The sequence below is a fragment of the Acomys russatus genome, chromosome 2, assembly GCF_903995435.1.
Source record: "Acomys russatus chromosome 2, mAcoRus1.1, whole genome shotgun sequence".
Lineage (NCBI taxonomy): Eukaryota > Metazoa > Chordata > Mammalia > Rodentia > Muridae > Acomys > Acomys russatus.
In genome coordinates this window covers 67837477-67857821 of record NC_067138.1, presented here as the reverse complement: position 1 = coordinate 67857821, position 20345 = coordinate 67837477, and the positions used below count along the sequence as shown (strand labels likewise).

At 46.1% G+C, this 20345-nt stretch overlaps 1 protein-coding gene and 1 pseudogene across 5 annotated transcripts in view; both read right to left on the bottom strand.

Annotated features, from left to right (window-relative positions):
• The window catches only part of Palm2akap2 (PALM2 and AKAP2 fusion), a 321160-nt gene that overhangs the window by 124567 nt on the left and 176248 nt on the right, over positions 1-20345 (bottom strand). For all 5 annotated transcript variants that reach the window (XM_051162363.1, XM_051162384.1, XM_051162377.1 and 2 more), the window contains one exon: positions 1039-1121. In XM_051162363.1, coding sequence (XP_051018320.1) covers positions 1039-1121 — 83 coding nt within the window. The remainder of the gene's footprint in view (positions 1-1038; positions 1122-20345) is intronic.
• Positions 6592-7108, bottom strand: LOC127203653 (40S ribosomal protein S11-like; annotated as a pseudogene).

Sequence of the window (20345 nt, the reverse complement as noted above, 5' to 3'; positions counted from 1 at the left end):
TGTCTCAAAAAACCAAAATAATAATAATAATAATAATAATAATAATAATAATAATAATAATAATAATATAGAAATAATTGCTTCATAAATTAATTAAATAAAAAATTGAAAAATAAAAAAAATTTTGTTCACCCCTCTCCTCTTCCCAGTTCCTCCCATCACTCCCACAACTTTTCAAAACAACAGCACAAACCAAAAGGAGGCCTTTTTTGATTTTATGTTTCCAGGAAAAAAAAATTTCAGAAATGACACATCCTAAAAATTCAAGTCACCCAAGGAAAGAATCGACGACATCGTCCCATACCCAGCCTTTGCTAACTCAAACAGTGAAGGAGAGGCAGAATTGAGCCTCTGATAAGGTTCATTAAAGAGCCCTTAATCCGTGCAATGATTACATACTTCATTTGAACGGTGCTGAGTTCCTGAACTGCCAGATGACTCATTCTGTAAACCTCTGGCCGTCACTATTCCCGCCTGAGTGGGCCATGTGCTGCCTTCCTGCTGACATCACTGGAAAGCCTGAGTCTGAACCAAAGTTGCCCTGTGCCTCCATGACCTTTCTCCACAATGCACAGCGGGCCAGGACTTCTGAAAGCTCACATTATTCACGTCTGCTGCCCTGACCCTAGGGAGGTTACTGCTTGGACGGTCGTGAATGCCCTACAGCAGGCCCACTGGAAACCAAGACACAGACTCTGGCTTTTAGGGCCAGTGCGATGGCTCAGCAGGTGAAGGTGCTTGGAGCCACGCTTGACATTTAATTCAACCCTCAGAGCACACGTAGTGGGAGGAAAGAACTGGTGCCTACCAGTCGCCCTCTGACCTCCACACTCGTGTTCTGGTACATTAACAGCTCTGCACACACACACTCACATTTACACAAAATGAATAAAGTTGTAATACAATTTTAGAAAGTTTCCCTAATCTGCTCCCAGATCTCAGGAAACGCCATGTCTGCTTTAGAGACAAGGCCAGCAGAGCAGAGGGAGCCTGCCACTGCCTGGCTCTGGTGCGGGAGCCACCTGAGAAGGCGCTTACCTGGATGGCCATGTCTGCGTCGGTTTCTATGGCATCCGCAGTTACCTCCTCCCCCTGTAGCAGTGCACTGGACCACCCAGATGCTGGGGGAAAAAAAAAAGAAAAGAGTATTTGAGCCAATTGCATTTGTCCCAGCTGATGGAAAGGCACACAGCTGTCATTTTACAGATTAAAAAGCTCACATGATTTGTAAGGGAAACGAGTGGTGACTAACTCGTGGCCCCTAATGTAGCTGGTGGTTGCTGGTTACTGACAAGGCTTACTTTTCAAGGTATGGTTAGTTAATATGTCCTTTGTTTTTACTCTATTTCTACCTTTGGAGTCCTGTGCAAGCCCTGCATTTTTTGTTGTTGTTGTTATTGTTTGAGATAGGGTTTTGGGCAGCTCAGGCTCTCCTGGAGCTTGCTATGTAGCAGAGGCTGGCTGTTTCCAGTGTTGTCATTACAAGCTGGTATCACTAAGCCTGGTTTCAACTGTTTTTATAGAGTTCTACTCTTATCCCAGAGTTTGGAAGGGGATAGAATGATTTCACAACCATCCAAGCCTCGTATTGAGGCTTTCTTTGAGGCTTAGAGTGAACCCCACCCCCCACCCTACCCCCCACCCCCACCACCCCCGGCACAGAAATACAGACATCTAATTCAAGATCCAACAGAAGTGAGTCCAATATGGGGCTTGGTGGGCCACACCTATGATCCCAGCACTCAAGATGTTGTAACAGGGGGATTACAAGTCTCAAGACAGCCCTATGATCCCAGCACTCACGATGTAACAGGCATTACAAGTCTCAAGACAGCCCAGACCAATGGCAAGGTCAAAGGCACCTTAGGTTACTTACTGAGATTCTGTCTCCAAATATTAAAACACACACACACACACACACACACACACACACACACACACACACACACACACACATATACCCCACCACCACCACCACCACCACCACCAAAAACAACAACAAAGTGACTCTAGACTAGTTCCCATTTTCAGTTACACACACACACAAGAAATAACTGGTTGTTTACTATAATTTTCACTTATTTACACTTTTTAGTTTCATTGTTTTGAGACAGAGTCTTGCTATGTCACTAATCTAGAATTCTTTTTTTTTTTTTTTTTTTTTTTCTGAGACAAGGTTTCTCTGTGTAGCCTTGGCTGCCCTGGACTTTCTTTGTAGATCAAGCTGACCTCAAACTCAAGGTGATCTGCCTGCCTCTGCCTCCTGAGTGCTGGGATTAAAGTTGCGCGCCACCACGCCCAGTAAAATTACACTTCTATGTGGATGCTGGGAACTGACCCAGAGGACCTAGGTCCTCTGCAAGAGCAATAAGTGCTCTTAATCGCTGACCCATCTCTCCAGCCCTAGGAACATTCTTTAAAGGTTGGATGTGAAATTCCTTTGTGGAGAAAACTGTGTTTTGAAAACAAAGCAACTCTGTGGATCTTTCAGGTACAAAAATGTGGGTCCTTGCTGGTGCAGTAGTGGTATGACTGCTGGGAGGGTAACCAACCACTCCCTAACTGGATTGAGGCCTTGCTTTACAGGAAGGAATTTACAGCTGGTGTTATAAATCTGGTCAAAAGCTCCTGTCTACAGAGGTTATGAGCACTAGTGGGAAGCTATTGCTATTGTTTTGTTGAAGGAACATGTTATGTCAGTCAAGTTGCCTTCTACATATTTGTATTTATGCCCATAGATTAGTGCTATCATCAACCTTGGTCAGAAAAGCTTCTTTCTGCAGTGGGTCACAGAGTTTCATAACTGGCCAAAATACCGAGAATAAGTGATTGCTGATTGTTCAGCGCTAAGTGAGACATCTATGTCACTCCCTCCAAGGCTCAGGGAACATCACAGAAGAGGAGCAGGAAGGGCCCTGGGGTGCTGTGGAATGCTTACCCCCATGTAGAAGATGGCCATAGCACTCACAGCAGCTGTGATTACATTCACAAGACCAGTACAAGTCTGGAGCTGTCAACATTCCACCATGGAAGAGGCAGAGTCTTCTGAGGCTCCGCCCCTTCCTGAGGATGCATAGACAGTTGATGGTCACAGGAGGAGGGGGAGACATTTTCTTCAGTGGTATAACCGCTGGCAAAGTGCCTGTGATACCTAAATAATTCCTTACCTATGTCCCTGTGAACAACACCAATTAAACTCACTGGTTCACACTCACATACAAAGTAGAGAAAAGGTGGGTTGCGTATCACAGGAGGAAAGAGAGGAAGAAGTATGAACAGAAGATGGAATGGGCTTGAAAGAAGTTGGAACACGAAGTGGAGAAGATTCTTGGGATACTACAAAGGACTTTTGAGACTGCCAGTGTCCACAAATTAATGTTAAGTTATCCTGAGGTGCCATGATGGCATTTGTCTCTTAGTCTCAAAACTGCGGTAGAGATCTGTTTCACACCGTCTCTTGTTGTGTGGTGTTGTCTGGTGAAAAACGAATGTGTTCCCACATTCAGGAGTCAGGGTGAAGAGAAGAGAGCAGAAGTCTCCAAGTATGTAGCCTCAGACGACCTTGTGCTAACAACATCAGAGGTGGTACTCAGCCACACTCTGCACACACTGGGTTACAGACCAGCTGTATCTGAACAGTAAAGAGAAGGGGAGCCTGACATGTTGAGGAGTCAAAGATGCAAGCCGGTTGGCTGTTTTTGCAGGAGGCTGGATTATCCATCTTAACATGCCTCTTCTGTTTTCAAAATGATGATTGCTACCCTGCCAGTGTGTAAATGTACCATAACACCCCGGGGCAGGAGGAGAGCTAGGAATGCTTATCTGGGAATCCTTCAGCTCCAGAACACTGGCAGTGATTTTCAACATCTGCTTGTATGTCAATTCCAGAGGGGACTTTCCATTCTACTTAAATCTATGATTTCCTCATGCACAGATGCTTAAGTAGCTCAGATGTGGAACGCTGAAAGACATTCCAGACAGACACACAGCTATTATTGGTTACAGCCATACAATCTCCTTTTTTATGAAAAAAATAATCTGAATAATTTGACCTAAGTCCTGAATTCTATTACATATGCATGCACACACAAACACTATTTCCATATAAAGTGATTCTTGCTTTGGCTATTTGAGATAAGGCTTCATGCTGGCCTAAACTTCACTATGTAGACTAAACTGATCTCAACTGCCTTCACCTCTGAGTACTAGTGTGAGCCAGGAGGCCCATCTCCAAAAAAGTACTTTTTTCATTTTTGTTTTTAAAATTATTTTATTTATTTATGAGTGTGTATACGGGAAGGGGGCATGTCCAAAGAGGCCATTGGATCCCCTGGAGCTGAATGAAGTTTCAGGTGGTTGGGAGCCATGCAGCAGGGGTACTAAGATTTAAACTCCTCTTCTACAAGAGCAGCAAATACTCTTAACCACCGAGGCCACCTCTTCAGTGTGTGTTTGGTTTTTTAGAGAGGGTCTCTTATAACTCATGTTGGCCTTTAACTCATATACAGCTAGGATGACCATGAATTACTACCCAAATCACCACATGCAGCACCCATAAAGTGGTTTTAAAATGACTTTCCTCTCATACTGTCCTTTCACTGCTCAACCCTCCCTACCTCTCACCTCCTCCCCCCCCCCCCCCACCCCAATGCTGGAGAGTGAACCCAGGCCAGGGCCTTATGCTAGCCAGACACTCCTAACATGCCATCATTCTGATTGTTAGTCTCTGAAAAGAGAAACAATATTTGATACTATTCCTACAATTTCTAGAAATACTTTCACATTTTTATTCCACGTTTTGAAGATCAGACCAAAACCTTCAGGAAAAAATACCATCTCCCTCCCAGCAACAGTATGTTTTCATTTCCGTGTTGTTAGAGCTACAGAGAGCTGTCATCCTGTTCCTAAGTGTACTTATAAATACTGCAGCAGGGACAGTTTTGGAAAGGTGTCTGGGGCACAGATATAAAGCAGTGGCTGTGATTGTTTTCTGACTGTGTTTGCTGTGTCTTCTCATCTAGCTACAGTCGGATGAGAAAGGCTCTTGGTCCAAGTTCTAGTTCCCCGTCCACTGACCTTTCCCATCTGCACATACTGGGAAGGCTCTGCTAACATCCATGCTGTGGGTTACATTGTTGAGCAGTGTATGCCACAGCTGACAGGGCAGAGCGACTGAAATGAGACAACCAAGCTTGGGAGAAGCCGGAGACTACCAGGATGATCTGTTGGAAGAGGGATCCGGGATGGGAGCAGATGCTACAGGGCCTGAGTACTGTAGCCCATAAACAAAGCAGCTTTGTGTGTGTGAGCACATGGGGACAGAATGTAACGCTGACCAATGAGCATAGCATGGCAGCAGTGAAGGAGGTCTTGGGTGGGCAACAACTTAGGGCATTCTGAGGATAAATATGGGGTGACTTCATTTGATCATTGTTACTACAAACATGAAAAGAGGGAGATGGGAGATAGCTCAGACACATAGGAGCTGAGATCAACTATGGGAACAAGACAGTTGTATCTCCATTGTTACCCTCAGTGGGGATGTTGTTTAGAATGTTTGAGGGTGCAACTAATAGAATACTAAGTGATGGCTTTAAAAATAGAAGACAGAGCCAGGTATGGTGGTGGTGCATGCCTTTAATGCCAGCTCTCAGGAGGAGGAGGCAAGCGGATCTCTGTGAGTTTGAGGTCAATATGGTCTACATAGTGAGTTCTAGGCCAGCCAGGGATAGTACATAGTAAGACCTCAAAGCAAAAACCAACCAACCAAACAAACAAACAAACAAAAAAACAAAGCAAAACAGTAGCAGAAGACTGATTGGCTGGCATAACAAAAGTTTCAAGATAAGATGGCATTAGAAGTGGCCAATGCACCTTAGTCAAGCTCTGTAACTCTCTTGAGTTTCCTCTCTCTCCCCAAGATGGTCACACAAGTGTCACGAGTCATGAAAATGTCCAGAATTGAGAAACAAGAGGCATTTCTCTCCTTACTTTTTAAATTGTTATTATTTTTTGTTCTTCTTGGTAGCCCAGGTAAGCATTGAACTAGTGAGCCTCTTGCCTCAGCACCCTGAGTGTTGGAATTACAGGCCTGAACCACCATGCTCAGCTTCCCCTCATCATTAAAAATATTATTAATATTATTATTACTGTTTGGTTTTCCAAGACAAGCCTTCTTTGTGTAGCCTTTGCTACAGCGGATGCTATAGATCAAGCTGGCCTGGAACTTATAGAGATCTGCCTCCCCAGCCAGATGGTTGGCACAGGCCTTTAATCCCAGCACTCCGGAAGCAGAGGCATATAGATCCTTGTGAGTTCCAGGACAGCCTGGGTTTACCAAGAGACTCCAGGACAGCCAGGGCTCTGTGTAACAGAGAAGCCCTGTCTCAAAAAACAAAAACAAAACAAAACAAAATAAAACAAAACAAGTCCCCCCACACCCCGCCTCCAAAAAAAGAAATCTCTCTGCCTCTGCATCCTGGGTGTTGTGATTAAAGGCATGTGCCACCACCACCAGGCTTCCATTCACCTTTTTTTTTTTTTAAGTTGGAAAATAACTTTATTTGTTCTGAGGAACAGGCCAGAGTCCCCTCAGAACTTCTGAAACTGCTTCGTGGTGCCAGCTGCTGTGGTGACCTTGAACACATTGAATGGAATGGTCTTGCTCAGAAGCCTGTACTCTCCCATGGTGACAATGTTGCTCATCTCTACATCTCTGAAAGGGGATGGGGACGGCAGGTGCACAGACATGTTCTTGTGGCTCTTCTTAAAGTGATCGTACTTCCAGATGTAATGGAGTTAGGTCCTGGCAGATGACGATGATCCTCTGCATCTTCATCTTTGTCATGACACCAGACAGGATCCGAGCTCCGATGGAGACGTTACCAGTGAAGGGGCATTTCTTGCCTGTGTAGGTGCCCTCGATGGCCTCCTTGGGTGTCTTGAAGTCTAAACTTATATTTTTGTAATTTTTCCTTGCTGATTTCTCCAAGCAAAACAGCTTCTTGTTTTGAAAGATTGTAGGCTGCTGTTGGTAAGCATGCTCCATCTGAAGGTCCACCATCTTCCAGGCAGCCTGAGAAAAAGAGAGCTAGGCCAACTCCCGGGCTTCCTTATTCAGTATCCAAGTCTGGAGCAGAAACGCCCACTCACTTTCTTATAAGAGTAAAGAAGCCTTCTCTCAGAGCAATCTCCACCCCAGATGATTCTCAAACTCTCAGCAGTGAAAACGCAATGTGAACTTATTCTTAAATCAGTCATGGAGAAGAGATTAAACTTACCAAAACTCCCCCAGATCCACTTCCTGGGGGGTAGGGATGGTCTCAGCATGTGGGTACCACAACAAATGTACAAAAATGGGGTTTTGGCCAACAAGAAAGAAAGGTGACCAATGACAACAAGACGAGCAAGCGGTATCGTCTGTCACGAGACAAGAAGCTCGTAGGTCACTAATTAGTTAGAAATGCACACTTGAATGCATGAATATGCAGGTCCTTCTGGGACTAGCCTTCCAGGACCAAATCTTCTATGACCATTTCTAACTTCAGCCCTAGAATGATGCTTCACCTCCATTGTCACTGAAGTTCCAAACTAAGTCACACTTATGTTGACAATTCTGTGGACTGATTGACTGACCAGAGCTGACCGTAATAAGTGGGGATGTTGCAAACCCAATAGGCTATCTTCCTGATAGCCATTGAATACCCACCTCTGTGCTTTAACATTCTTTGACTATGAGGTAAAACTTTTGGGATGTATTAACTAAAACAACCATTAGTTTCCTCCAACCCCAAGACTAAGCATCTCAACAGATAACACCGGAAATCTATAGCAGAGATCTCGCCTGCTTGTTTTCCCCACCAGTGTATTGGGAGATGCAGTGTTTTATTCTGTAACTATAAAAGCTCATGTATCGGCTTCCATGGTGAGTCATGTCACTCAGGGCAAGGGGAATCTGTGTTCCTAGGTTACAGCCATTCATTTGGCTCAGGATGCGCTATTACTCTTTTTGGAGCATTGACAGAATTCACACACAGTTCTAACCTTCAGCCTCATTTATGTGGGTCTAACACTCTTTGCTGTCAAGGCTGCTTCAGCTATTTTATAAGCACCTGTGGGTAGCTACTGGACCTCCTGGACACTTAGGTTGATCCTAATGAGAAATGTTAATTTAGGATAGTCCACTTGGGGGAACAGGACATTGTCAGTACTAAAGAGAGAAAAGAGGGACGATGCTAAAGGTAGGAGGAGGGCAAGGACGTGGGAACACAGTCTAGTGTCTTAGTTCATGCATTATGGGCCAAAGTAGGGACAGACTGTGGTTGGTTCTGTGCTCTGGGGCTGAGAAAGAACTCTCAAATAAGAACTGCATGGAGATACTGTCAACATATATAATCCTCCGGCATGGGGTGAGACCTTGAGTGAGGCCAACAACCCCCCAGCCCCACCACCACCCTGGAAGCTCATTAGGTACAGCTCACATTGAACAAGAATGAAAGGGGCCTCAAGGCTGCAGACTGTTGTTGTTGTTGCTGTGGCTGTTCCTCTGCAAGGTCACCTGATGAGTCCTCAGCTTCCGCTTTGCCTTTCCATGACTACAAGTGTCATCACTGCACGAGGTCACGCTCACCAGACAGCTGGCATGATGTGAGGATGAGCTGAGCCACAAGCAGGATGGAGAGTGGGAAGGGTCCCAAGGACGCCTTATGTAGCTGGACTTGTGGAAAGACTAATGGGAAACAGCAGAAGGCCCTCGGGTACTGCAGCGGCCGCTTTTATTTGCTGGGACTTGCTGGGTTCCTTTTCCAAGGCTTGAGACCTTATCCTAGGCCATTACTGCTTCAGACCTTCTCCACCAAAGCCTTTCTCCTCCTCCTCCTCAGCCTGTTGGCCTTGGCAGCCATGGAGCTATGGGCCTTTGAATTCTGCAGAGGGAAGAACCTGCCCAGGCCCCACAGGCAGTGCTACAAGGCTGTGACTGACAGCTGAGAGTTGTCTCTCTGCCATTCCAGGCTTCTTCCTGGGGCACAAACTCTAGCAACCCAGGCAGAAGAAGTCACTGGATTCAGTCACAGTGAAAAGACTGGGAGTGGGGGCTGTGTCCCACTGTCTTCATTCTTACCCTCATCCAAGCCTCTGTGCAAAGCCTCATAGTCCAGACGTGGCCAATTTAGTTTCCTTTTAATTACCTTTGGCTCATAGGATTCTTTAAAAAAAAAAAAAAAAGCCACTCTCTGTTCTTGGAGGAGTTCTTCACTGGGTGGTTACAAGAAATGAGCGGAACTTCAGAACAATGATTTGCCTTTAAACATTTGCCCTCACGCTCGGGAGCCTCGCCCAGGGGATAAGCTGGTGGGGCCCGCCTGCTTCCTCTGGATGGGAAGCCCTGCCCAGGGTTTGGGGGGGGATGTCGCACACCCAGCCCAACCTACTCCAAGTAGTGTCTCATCCTTCCTGAGGCCCAGTTTGTTCCTGCTCGGGGTAGTAGGCATGCCAGGTCCTGAGAGAGCCTGTGGAAGCAATGGTGGCAGGGGATGTCTTCCTCCAAGAAGCCTCTCAACCTGGGGGGGTTGGGGGGGCTGGGGTGGGTTCACTGAAGTAGAGAAAGTAGAGAAAGCCCCACCTTTTTGTTTTGGTTTTTGAGACAGGGTTTCTCTGTTATCTTGACTGTCCTGGGTTTGCTTTGTAGACCAGGATGGCCTCGAACTCATAGTGATCTGGATCTGCCTGCCTCTGCAGCAAGCCCCACCTTTTAAATGACAAAGGTTTTCCCCCAAAACTGGCCCCTCTTTGCCTTTCTGTTCTCCCTGAGTCAGGGGAAGCCTACCCAGGTGCCTCTAAGGAGGCAGTGGTGGCTCACATCTGCAATCCCTGCATGAAGGAGCTGAGGTAGACAGGAAAGATGTGAGCTCTAAGCCAGTCTGAGCTACAGAATGTTTAAAAACAAGAGCAAAAAAATCCTCCTGCCCCCCCCCAAACCAAAAACCCCAAACATAGCAAAATAAATGACCAAAGACAAGTCCACAGCTTGCCACGTTGTTGTTAGGGCTCAAACCTGGGACAGGGGGCTAACTGAGGTGCCTGTTTAGTATCACAGCAGACCTGGCTGCCAGGTTCTCCCAGCATCCCTCAGTTCCTACCTGTTACATACAGGGTATGGCTGGTATGCCACACCCCTACCCTACACTTCTTCAGTCCAGAGGCTGAGCTGCTCTTCCCTACAGAATCCAGCCATTTTGGCTACCCACACCTTTTGTCTACCCTTTGCTCTCCTGGCTCTCTCTCTCCTCCCCCTGGTCTCTTCACATGGCCCAGCGCAGGGTCATGTCCACCATGGACCCTTCTAGATGGGCCAGGCTATGCTCTCCCTCATATCTACAATAAACTCTCTTCTCTACCATACCTAGGAGCAGTCATGACCTTCCCATTTTATTCCTTTTATTATTTTTTTACGTCATCCTTGTCCTCTTTTTTTTTTTTTTTTTTAAGGTTTATTTATTATGTATACAGTGCTCTGCCTGCATGTGGGCCTCCCGCCAGAAGAGGGCATCAGATCTCATTATAGATGGCTGTGAACCACCATATGGTTACTGGGAATTGAACTCAGGACCTTCGGAAGAGCAGCCAGTGCTCTTAACCTCTGAGCCATCTCTCCAGCCCTCTTCCTCCTCCTCCTCCTTAAAAAAAAATTTCAGTTGCCCTGGGCCTTTTTAGAATCATTGCTCTCTTCACCAACGCAGCAGCCAAACTATACTAGGAGAGACACACTGTGAGGGGGACAAGGATTTGCCTACGTGTGCATTACGCTTAACCCTCATACAACCCAATCAGGCAAATACAACATTACCCCCACTTTGCAGATGAGAAAACTGAGTCTGAAAATCATTGCGCTAGAAAGTGGTAGAACTAATATATTTTTGTTTATTTAAAGATCTATTTATTTTTGGTTTGTTTGTTTTGTCTTTTCAGACACAGTCTCTCTACGTAGCCCTGGCTGTTTTGAAATTGTGTAGACCAGAGTGGTCTCAAACTCACATAAATCTTCCTGCCCTTGCCTCCCTGGTGCTGAGATTAAAGGTGCGTGCCACTATGCTAGGCAATATTTATTTATTTTTATTTTACGTGGATGAGTGCTTTGCCTGCATCTGTGTATGTGTAGCACTTGTGTACTGGTGCCTGAGGAGGTCAGAGAAGGCATCAGATCCTCTAGAACTGGAATTGCAGATGGTTGTGAACCACCTTGTAGAGGTTGCCAACCAAACTCAGGTCCTCTGCAAGAGCAGAAAGGGCTCCAAACCCCTGAGCCATTGCTCCAGCCCTGGTTTGGATGGTTGGTTGGTTGGTTGGTTGGTTGGTTGGTTTTTTGAAATAAAGTTTCTCTGCATATCCTTGGCTGTCCTGGAATGGCTTTTTAGACAAGTCCAGCCTCACCTCACAGCCATCCCATCCTTCCTCTGCCTCCCTGAGCGCTGGGATTAAAGGCCACCAAGCCCAGCTCCCTGTTTTTGTTTTGATACAAGGTCTCACTCTATAGCCCAGGGCCAGTCCCAAGCCAAGGTCTCACTCTATAGCCCAGGGCTGGTCCCAAAGCCAAGGGAGCCTCAGCCTCTTCTGGATTCAGTATTTAAATAGAAGCCTCTGAATGCACAGGCTATTTGCCCACCCTGTGAACTTTACTAAAACCCGAAGATGAGTGTTTTGTTTATCTTTAGAGACTGGGGACAGGATTATTTAGGACTTGCTGGAAAATGAGATCCAAAGAGGGGGAATTCCCGGGGCTTTCATGTCAGGCGGTTACTCAAAGGAAATTGTTATCTTTTAATTATACCCTCGCTTACTAAGTAACCACGCCTTCCAGACAACTTAATAATATCCAACAAACAAAAAAGGCCCCCTGGTGTGACTTCCAGTCTACCAGGGAAACCAGAAGAAGCAATATGCAAGTTCTTGATTGTTAAACACAACTACCCCTCATTGGGGAGGGGGGAGGTGCTCTGTCAAGGCCTAGTGGTGGCACAGAAGACTGCTAATTAAGTCTAGTTGGGAGATAGAAACATAAGAAACAGACATACATAGTTATGGATTGAGACAGCTGCTATGAATAGAAAAGGTTCAACAGTAGAGGCCCTAGAGCAGACACAGGCTGGCCCTTGACCCACGGCCATGTAGTCATGGTAACAGGCAGATATGGAGCGGGCTGCCTAGCCAGTCTAATCTAGTCTTCTGGAGAGTTCCAGGCCAAAGAGATATGGTCTCAAACTACAAGGTGGATGGTGCCTGAGAAACAATATGTGAGGTTGTCCTTTGGCACGCGTGCGCGCACACACACACACACACACTCATGTGTCACTGTACACACATTCATATGCATACACTCAATACATTAGATGCACACACTAAAATACACACATATGCACACACACATGAAGACACTGATGTGTGCATGAGTGCACGCACATATGGGGGAGGGGGGAGAGGAGAGAGAGAGACAGAGAGACAGAGACAGAGACAGAGACAGAGACAGAGACAGAGACAGAGACAGAGACAGAGACAGAGACAGAGAATGCGCTCCAGGGCACAGTGCTCCGGGAATCTAGGGCTATCTAGTTTGCAGAAGAAAACCTGAGGAGCAGAGCTTTAGAAAGACAGAAAAGATGAGGAATTCAGAAGCACCCTGGGCCTCCAAGCTTTTGCTTGGGGTTAGAAACCATGCAGAGAGCCCAGGGCAAACTCTAGACCTGGTACCTGGGATGAGAAGGTGGTTTGCTGTTTCTGCTTGACCCTCTTCCTCCGAGCATGAGATAAGGAGGAACGACACGGTTTTTAATACTAGCTGCTGCTTCACCAGCGTCTGTCATGTGTCTCACTGCTCTGCGCTTTAGACATATTATGTTACTAATCATATTTTAATAACCCTGAACAACATAGGCACTACCGGGCTGAGGATGTAGCCCAGCTGGTAGAGTACTTGCCTAGCATCCACAAAGCTCTGGGTTCCATTGCCAGCACCGCATAAACCCAATGCCAGCTGTAATGCCAGCATTTGCCAGAGAGGCAGGAGTTAAGTGACATCCTACGCTCCACTGAGACCTTAAAGAGAGCCTGGGACCCACAAGACTGTCTCAAAGAAGGGCAGGGAGCTGGAGAGGTGGCTCAGTAGTTAAGAGCTCTCGCTGCTATTGGAGAGGACCTGAGTTTAGTTCTCAGCATCAGCATCAGGTGGTTCCCCACTCCAACTCAAGGTGATAGGACACTCTCTTCAGGCCTCCTCAGGTGTGCACGTATGTAGCATACGCACACACATACACATGAATAATATTAATAAGTAAATAACTCTTAAAACAACAACAGAACTGGTGCTAAGGAAAAAAATTGGCAGCATTACTATTTTATTTTTTATGGTTTTGTTTGTTTGGTTGGTTGTTTGTGTGTGTGTGTGTTTTCTAAGACAGGGTTTCTCTGTGTAGCTTTGGCTGTCCTAGAACTCATTCTGTAGACCAGGTTGGCCTGGAACTCAGAGATCCACCTGCCTTTGTCTCTCCAGTGCTGTGATTAAAGGCATGTGCCATCACAGTCCAGCTACTATTTTATTTTTATGAAATAGATAGGGGAAAAAAAGAGACTTCAATCTGGTGTTGTGGCTTATGCCTATAATCCTAGCACTCACAAGACTGAGGCAGGAGAGACTGCTTCAAGTTCAAGGCCAGTTTGCACTATACAGAGAGTTCTAGGCCAGTGTGGTGGTTTGAATGGCAGTGACCACCATAGGCCCATAAGCAGTGGCACTGTTAGGAGCTGTGGCCTTTTGGCGTAGATGTGGTCTTGTCGGGGAAAGTGTGTCGCTGGGGGTGGGCTTTGAGGTCTCATATGCTCAAGCCAAGCCCAGTGTGGTGATCTCTTCCTGCTACCTGCAGATAATAGATTTAGAACTCTCAGCTACCTCTGCAGCACCATGTTTGCCTGTATGCGACAGTGTTTCCCACTGTGATGATAATGGACTAAGTCTCTAAACTGTTGGCGAGGCCCCTTTTAAAGAGTTGTCAGCCGGCACAGGCATGGTGGCACATACACTTAATCCCAGCACTCAGGAGGCAGAGGTAGGTGGATCATTGTGAGTCTGAGGCCAGCCTGGTCTACAAAGCGAGTCCAGGATAGTCAAAGATATACAGAGAAACCCTGTCTCAAAAAACAAACAAACAAACAAACAAACAAACAAACAAAGAGTTGTCTTGGTCATGGTGTCTTTTCACAGCAATATAACCCTAACTAAGACAGCCAGTTTAGGCTACTGAATGAGACCATGTCTCAAAAACAAAAACAAAATCAAGGGTAGAGGGGGATGCAGGAATTTCCAGGAGGTCAGTAATTTGCCCGAGAACATATATACATAGGCATCTTGGTGCTTGCACATTTAGACTGCACACTCACAGTCTGTATTTGTGTGTACATGTGTGAATGTGTGTGCATGTATGTATGTGTGTGTACTAGCTTATGCATGTGTGCCTGTGTGGACACGAAGCTAGTTCTGCCTGCGCACAGGACCTCAGCCTCCTCTGATGGGGAAAAGCTTTCTTCCCTACAGAATTGAAGACCGGTCCAGAAAACTGGGGGTCCCATCTCCTGTCCTATTCCTAAAGGTCTTTCCAGCATTTTCTGTTTAGCAAGTGGGAAACAGACTCCAATTGCTGGAAAATGAGAGCAGAAAAGCAGCCTGGTGCAATTTTTGATGACTTTTAGACCCTTGGTGGTCCAAATTCATTTTGAACCCAGTTGTTACTGCAGGTCTGCACCAGTCATTAGAAATTAAGGCCCCTTTAGGCAACCATGTGACCCACAGGCACCTCAAGGACTGTTGCCCCAAAGGGCTCCCACTGGGGGCAAGAAGACTAATAGCCAAAGCCTGCTTTAATCTTTATTTCTCCGCACACTCTTCACACATTTGAGTAGACGGGTTGGATGGCTTGGTTTGCTTAAGTGGAAAGATAGTTGATTATTTATTCCCTGAAAAAAAAAATGCTATGAAATTAAATCCAAACTCAAACCCAAGACACTATCTTGGATCCATGCAGAGAAAATGCTTTAACCAATAAATAGTTAAAGTTCTGGGACTGGAGAAATGGTTCAGTGGTTAAGAGCACTTGTTGCTTTTACAGAGGACCAGCACTCAGTTCTTAGTGATGAATATCAGGTCACAAACTCTCTGTAAATCCAGTTCTAGGGGATCTGACGCATTGCACATATGGTGTGCACAATGAGGCAAACACTTACATATATGTATTTTTTAATGTTAAATAATTTAAAACTCCAGGGAGGGTGATGATGGGTGATTCAGGCCTTTGGATTTTTATTTTTATTATTTATTTATTTATTTATTTTGGTTTTTCAAACAAGGTTTCTCTTGTAGTAGTCCCGACTGTCTTGGACTCACTTTGTGTTTTGTAGACCAGGCTGGCCTTGAACTCACAGAGAACAGCCTGCCTCTGCCTCCTGAGTGCTGGGATTAAAGGTGTGTGCCAACACACCCAACTGGCCTTTGGATTCTTGAGAAAGTCAGCCACCTATGTTTTATGCCTTCATTATCCTGACTTGCCATATTAGGCTGAAGGCAACAGTGCCAGACAGAATCCCTTGAGGCGCAGCCTCCCCCACCTTCCAGAGCCCTCATTTTCATCCTCACTCTAGCCCACAAGCCTCTGTAGTCCATGTCTCAGGTCTGTCTCCTCTCTCATGACCTTCAAGAAATTTCCAAAACGCAGCTGCGCTCACATCCTTCCCTACTTGTATTTCTGTTGTGAGGCAGGCTTGGGCTAGGAGACCCTGATGGAGAGATCCAGTCCTGCTCTCAGGGATCGGCAGGCAGTGTGGGAGGCCAGTTTCCCCAGGCAACCTGAATCCCATCACTGCCCCATCTTCTGGCCTTCCTTATCACCCAAATCTTCTCTAGATAGGTGGGCAGCATGCCACATCTCCACCCAAAGCTCTAGATGTCTTTCTAGACTCTCTTTCCTGCACTTGCTTTGGAAGGACATAGTACAGTATATTCTAGTATTTGGTATTCAGGTATCCAGGCATTTGGAAACCCCACTAGAATCATAGAAAAGGATTAAAAATGTCTCCATGTAATGTTCAGGAAGGGTCTGAGGGTAATCCTTAGATTCCTTGACCAAATGGCGACCCTTCTTGCAAGCAGTCATGTTAGAGTAGGTTGTCATAGCAACCTTAGCCCATGGGTACCACTAGGTGAAGGCATACAATGAGAAAGCCCTGATCCACACCTGACATGAGCCGAGGGCAGTTCATGGAACCAGGTAAGTGGCAAGGCTGAATGTCAGAACCTCCCATCAGGGTCAGGCCCAATGAAGGGGTACCACTGGGCGAGGTTGTGAGTCCATGTGTAGGAGCAGCAGAGGGAGTTGGATTGCAAAGAAAGTAACAATCAACAGAGAAAAATGAGTAATGGAGGCTGGAGGTGGTCAGAGTGGATTCCAGAACTCGGCTGGGTTGCTGAACGCTGTCATCAGTCTGTTTGGGATGTGTGTGGGAGGGAAGTGGGGTGATTTGGCTAATGGACTTGCATCTGAGCAGCCATGGGCTGGACATGCTGAAGGCAGTGGATTATTTTATGATACAGGGTTTTTGTTTCTTTTCTTTTCTTTTATTCTAGAGTGCTTGTATGATTGGAAACAGACAAGGCCAACAGCTCTCAAAGTTAAAAACCCCACTGGGAGTCTGGTTTGATCTGTTGCAGAAGTCAGGAGCTGGACTCCAGACGTTGCCAATGTTGGCTCCAGATGCATCCACCATGCAGCACGAGAGCGTGTGCAACGTGAAGTCCCTTTGCTAGCTCTGGACACAGATGGAAACTTAAGCCATGCACGGCTCGAAGGGACATAGGCTCACTCTGGAGATATGCTGGGCAGTAGGGAGAAGAGCACTCCTGTTGCTTTCTCTTCTCCGCCTTCCCTCCGGCTGTTTAAAAATTTTCTTCTTGGCTGGCTTCATTTCTCTTCCTTCCTTGCATTTTAAAGAGAGCCTGGCGTTTGCCAGCCCAGTAGCTAAGGCCTTTACAATAGACATTTGGAAAACGTAGAGGAAGAAGCAAGCTTGGAGGCAAGAAGAAAACTGAATGGGGCAACACAGATGAACAGCTGCCTGGTTTGAGTCACAGAAACAGAGAACGGGGAAAGGAAGCAGAAAAAACTTGGGGAGAGAGTCTGAGAGAAAGGGAGGGATGGAGGACAGATGGAGAGAAGGGAGCACAGTAGATGATGATGGCTCTGGCCTCTTCCCGTTGTGACAGTGCTCCTCAACCTCCTCCTACTCCCCTCTCTGTTTTTGCTTTGTGCACGAGAGGCAAGTACTCCACCACTGAACTATATCCCCAGCACCCCCTTTTTAAGATTTATTTTTTGTTTTATTCATGTATGTGCCCTATGTGTGTGCCACAACATGTGTGAGATCAGAGGACAACTTTCAGGAGTAAGTTCTCTTCTTCATGGTTTTGGGGGGAATTGAACTCAGGTCACTAAACTTGCACTTTTACCCACTGAGCCATCTCACTGGCCCTCACATGAAGAAAGTTCTTTTTTTCTTTTTTTTCTTTTTTTTTTTTTTTTTGGTTTTTTGAGACAGGGCTTCTCTGTGTGGCCTTGGCTGTCCTGGACTCACTTTGTAGACCAGGCTGGCCTCGAACTCACAGCGATCCGCCTGCCTCTGCCTCCCGAGTGCTGGGATTAAAGGCGTGCGCCACCACGCCCGGCCAGAAAGTTCTTTTAAATACTCTGAAATTTTTTTCTTTTTTTCTTTCTTTTTTTAAATTTTTTTTTATTTGTTTGTTTTTGTTGTTGTTTTGGTTTGGTTTGGTTTTTTTTTTTTTTTTTTTTCTTATCCAGGTTTGCAAGGCGGCATCTCTTAGAGTAGCATCTCTTGGTCTTGGTGCTCCTGTCAGATTCAGAGGGGAGGAGTAGACGCCCATAGGAAGCCCTGGACCTTCACACAGAGATTGCTCCTACTGGCCCAAGAATAAGTCCTACACTAACTGGGAACAAATTGCCCACTGCTGTGGGGGAAATGTGGAAAATGCAGAGAAAGTGTGATGTTATCTTTTTCTTTCTCCAGGAGTAAAGCTATTACCACCGAACAATAGGACTCTGAGCTTGCGCTGATCTATCTCACAGTGGACCAAAGGCAAGGAGTTCTGACAAATGCATCAGTTATCTGCCCATGCCACTGCCCTGTCTCCACCCCCATTCAAGCCACTCGTGGCATTGGGCAGATGCCAATTGACAGATCGCAAAGCTGTCTGTGGTCTGTCTAGTCAGCACTATGGACCTTTGCTTAACAGACAGTTGAACTTTGGAGCCATTTTGACTGTCTGTCTGTCTGTCTGTCTGTCTTGTTACGTGGCCCTGGCTGGCCTTGAGATCACTATCTAGATCTATTTGGATCTGAATTTGCAGCCATCCTCCTGGGACTGCAGGCATGTGGCATCACCCACGCAGAGTCATCTTCTTGTAGCACTGACTCCTATAGCAATGACTAAGAATCTCAACAGTTGGCTCTTGAATCTCTCCAGGTCTATGTTCATGCTGGGGCCAACATGGGATGCCCTTATAGGATGTCACCTATGTGGGCACACCCTGAAGGGTGGCCCCTGTGCCTTTGTAAGGCCTTCTACCAAATCCATAAAGGAATCACACGTTAAGCGGTGGTGAAAATTTTTTCCCTAAGTCCTTTCTATCCTGTTCTTGTACAGAACTCAGGAAACAAAGCCAGGCATGGTGGTGCATGCCTTTAATCCCAGCACTCGGAGGAGGCAGAGGCAGGCAGATCGCTGTGAGTTCGAGGCCAGCCTGGTCCAGGACAGCCAAGATAACATAGAGAAACCCTGTCTTGAAAAATCAAAACAAAAACAAAAACAGAACCCAGGAAACCACTGTATCTCTCCCCTTAGGTAGGCATTTAAAGAGGCGATTCGTGATGAAAGCACAAGTTCTAGATGGAAAGTTCTGGTTCTTTGCTGTCCATTTGTCTGGGTTATAAAGCTCACAGAAGACAACATCTCGTGGAATGTCTATGAGGGTTTTAACTGGAGAAGGAAGACCCACCCTACATGTGAGTGACATCATCCCAGGAGCTGGGGTCCTAGACTGCATAAAAAGGGGAAAATAACAAAATGAGCTGAGCACAGACATTTTCTGTCTTCTGACTCTGGACTCCATGTGACCAACTGCCTCGTATTTCTGTGCCTCTGCTTTCCTCGCCAGGATGGACATAGTCTCTCAAATCAGGAGCCATAACAAACCCTTCCTCCTGTAAGCTGCTTTGGTCTCAGGCATTTTGTTGCTGCACTGAGAACCAGTAAGTGGCACAGGGTTCTTGGTGACACTGAGACCACACAGCTAGCCTCAAAAGGGCAGCCACTCACGGCATCCTTCATGTTGTCCCTGAGATCAGACACAGCCCTTGAGAAGGGTCTCTGACCTGGACGATGTATTGAAGGTGACCCTCTGGGTGTGATAAACACTAGACAACGAAGCTTATTATTGTTTAGGTAAGGCCCATTACTCTGATGCATGAGGGAATTCAAGGAGAATTGACTTTAGAGGCATGATTATTAGTGGAAAAAGAGTGAAAGGCGACCCACAACTTGATCCCAAACGCAGAAGAAAAAAAAAAAAAAAATGAGGCCCTGTCCACAGCATTCTCTGAAGTTGGAGAACATTTGTCATGAGCTCTGAGCACATGACCACAAGTACTTGTCTCCGTGGTCACCATGGGAACAGATGACAGAGGGTGCAGCCTATTTTCAAATAAAGGTGAATTGAAGATCTGCTGGGAGAGGTATTGACAGGCGACTAAAGAGGTATCTTTTTTGCTGAAGACTCAGATGGCCTGGGTATGGTGGCACATTCCTGGAGTCCTGGTACTTAGGAGGTGGGGAAAAGGGGGTCAGAAGTTTTAGGTCATCTTTGGCTGCACAGTGAGCTCAAGATCAGCCTGGCTGCAGGAGACCCTGCCTCAAACAAAGACAAATAAAACAATAGGACAGCAGCAAAAGGCCCAGTCCAGTCTATCCTTGGGTTCCAAAGTACCTAGAATTCTTTACCTCGCAAACATCCCTCATCCTCTTCTGATTTTTCTTTCTTTTCTCCCTTCCTCACTTCCTCCCCGTCCCTTTCTCTCTTTTCTTCCCTTTTCTCCTTTCCTCCCTCCCTTTCTTCTTCTTTCCATTCATCTTATCTCATCACCCCCACTTCAAAATTTTAACATTGTATAAGGAAATTTACACACACACATACACACACACACTTACATAATAGATCTGAAAAAATTAACTATGGACT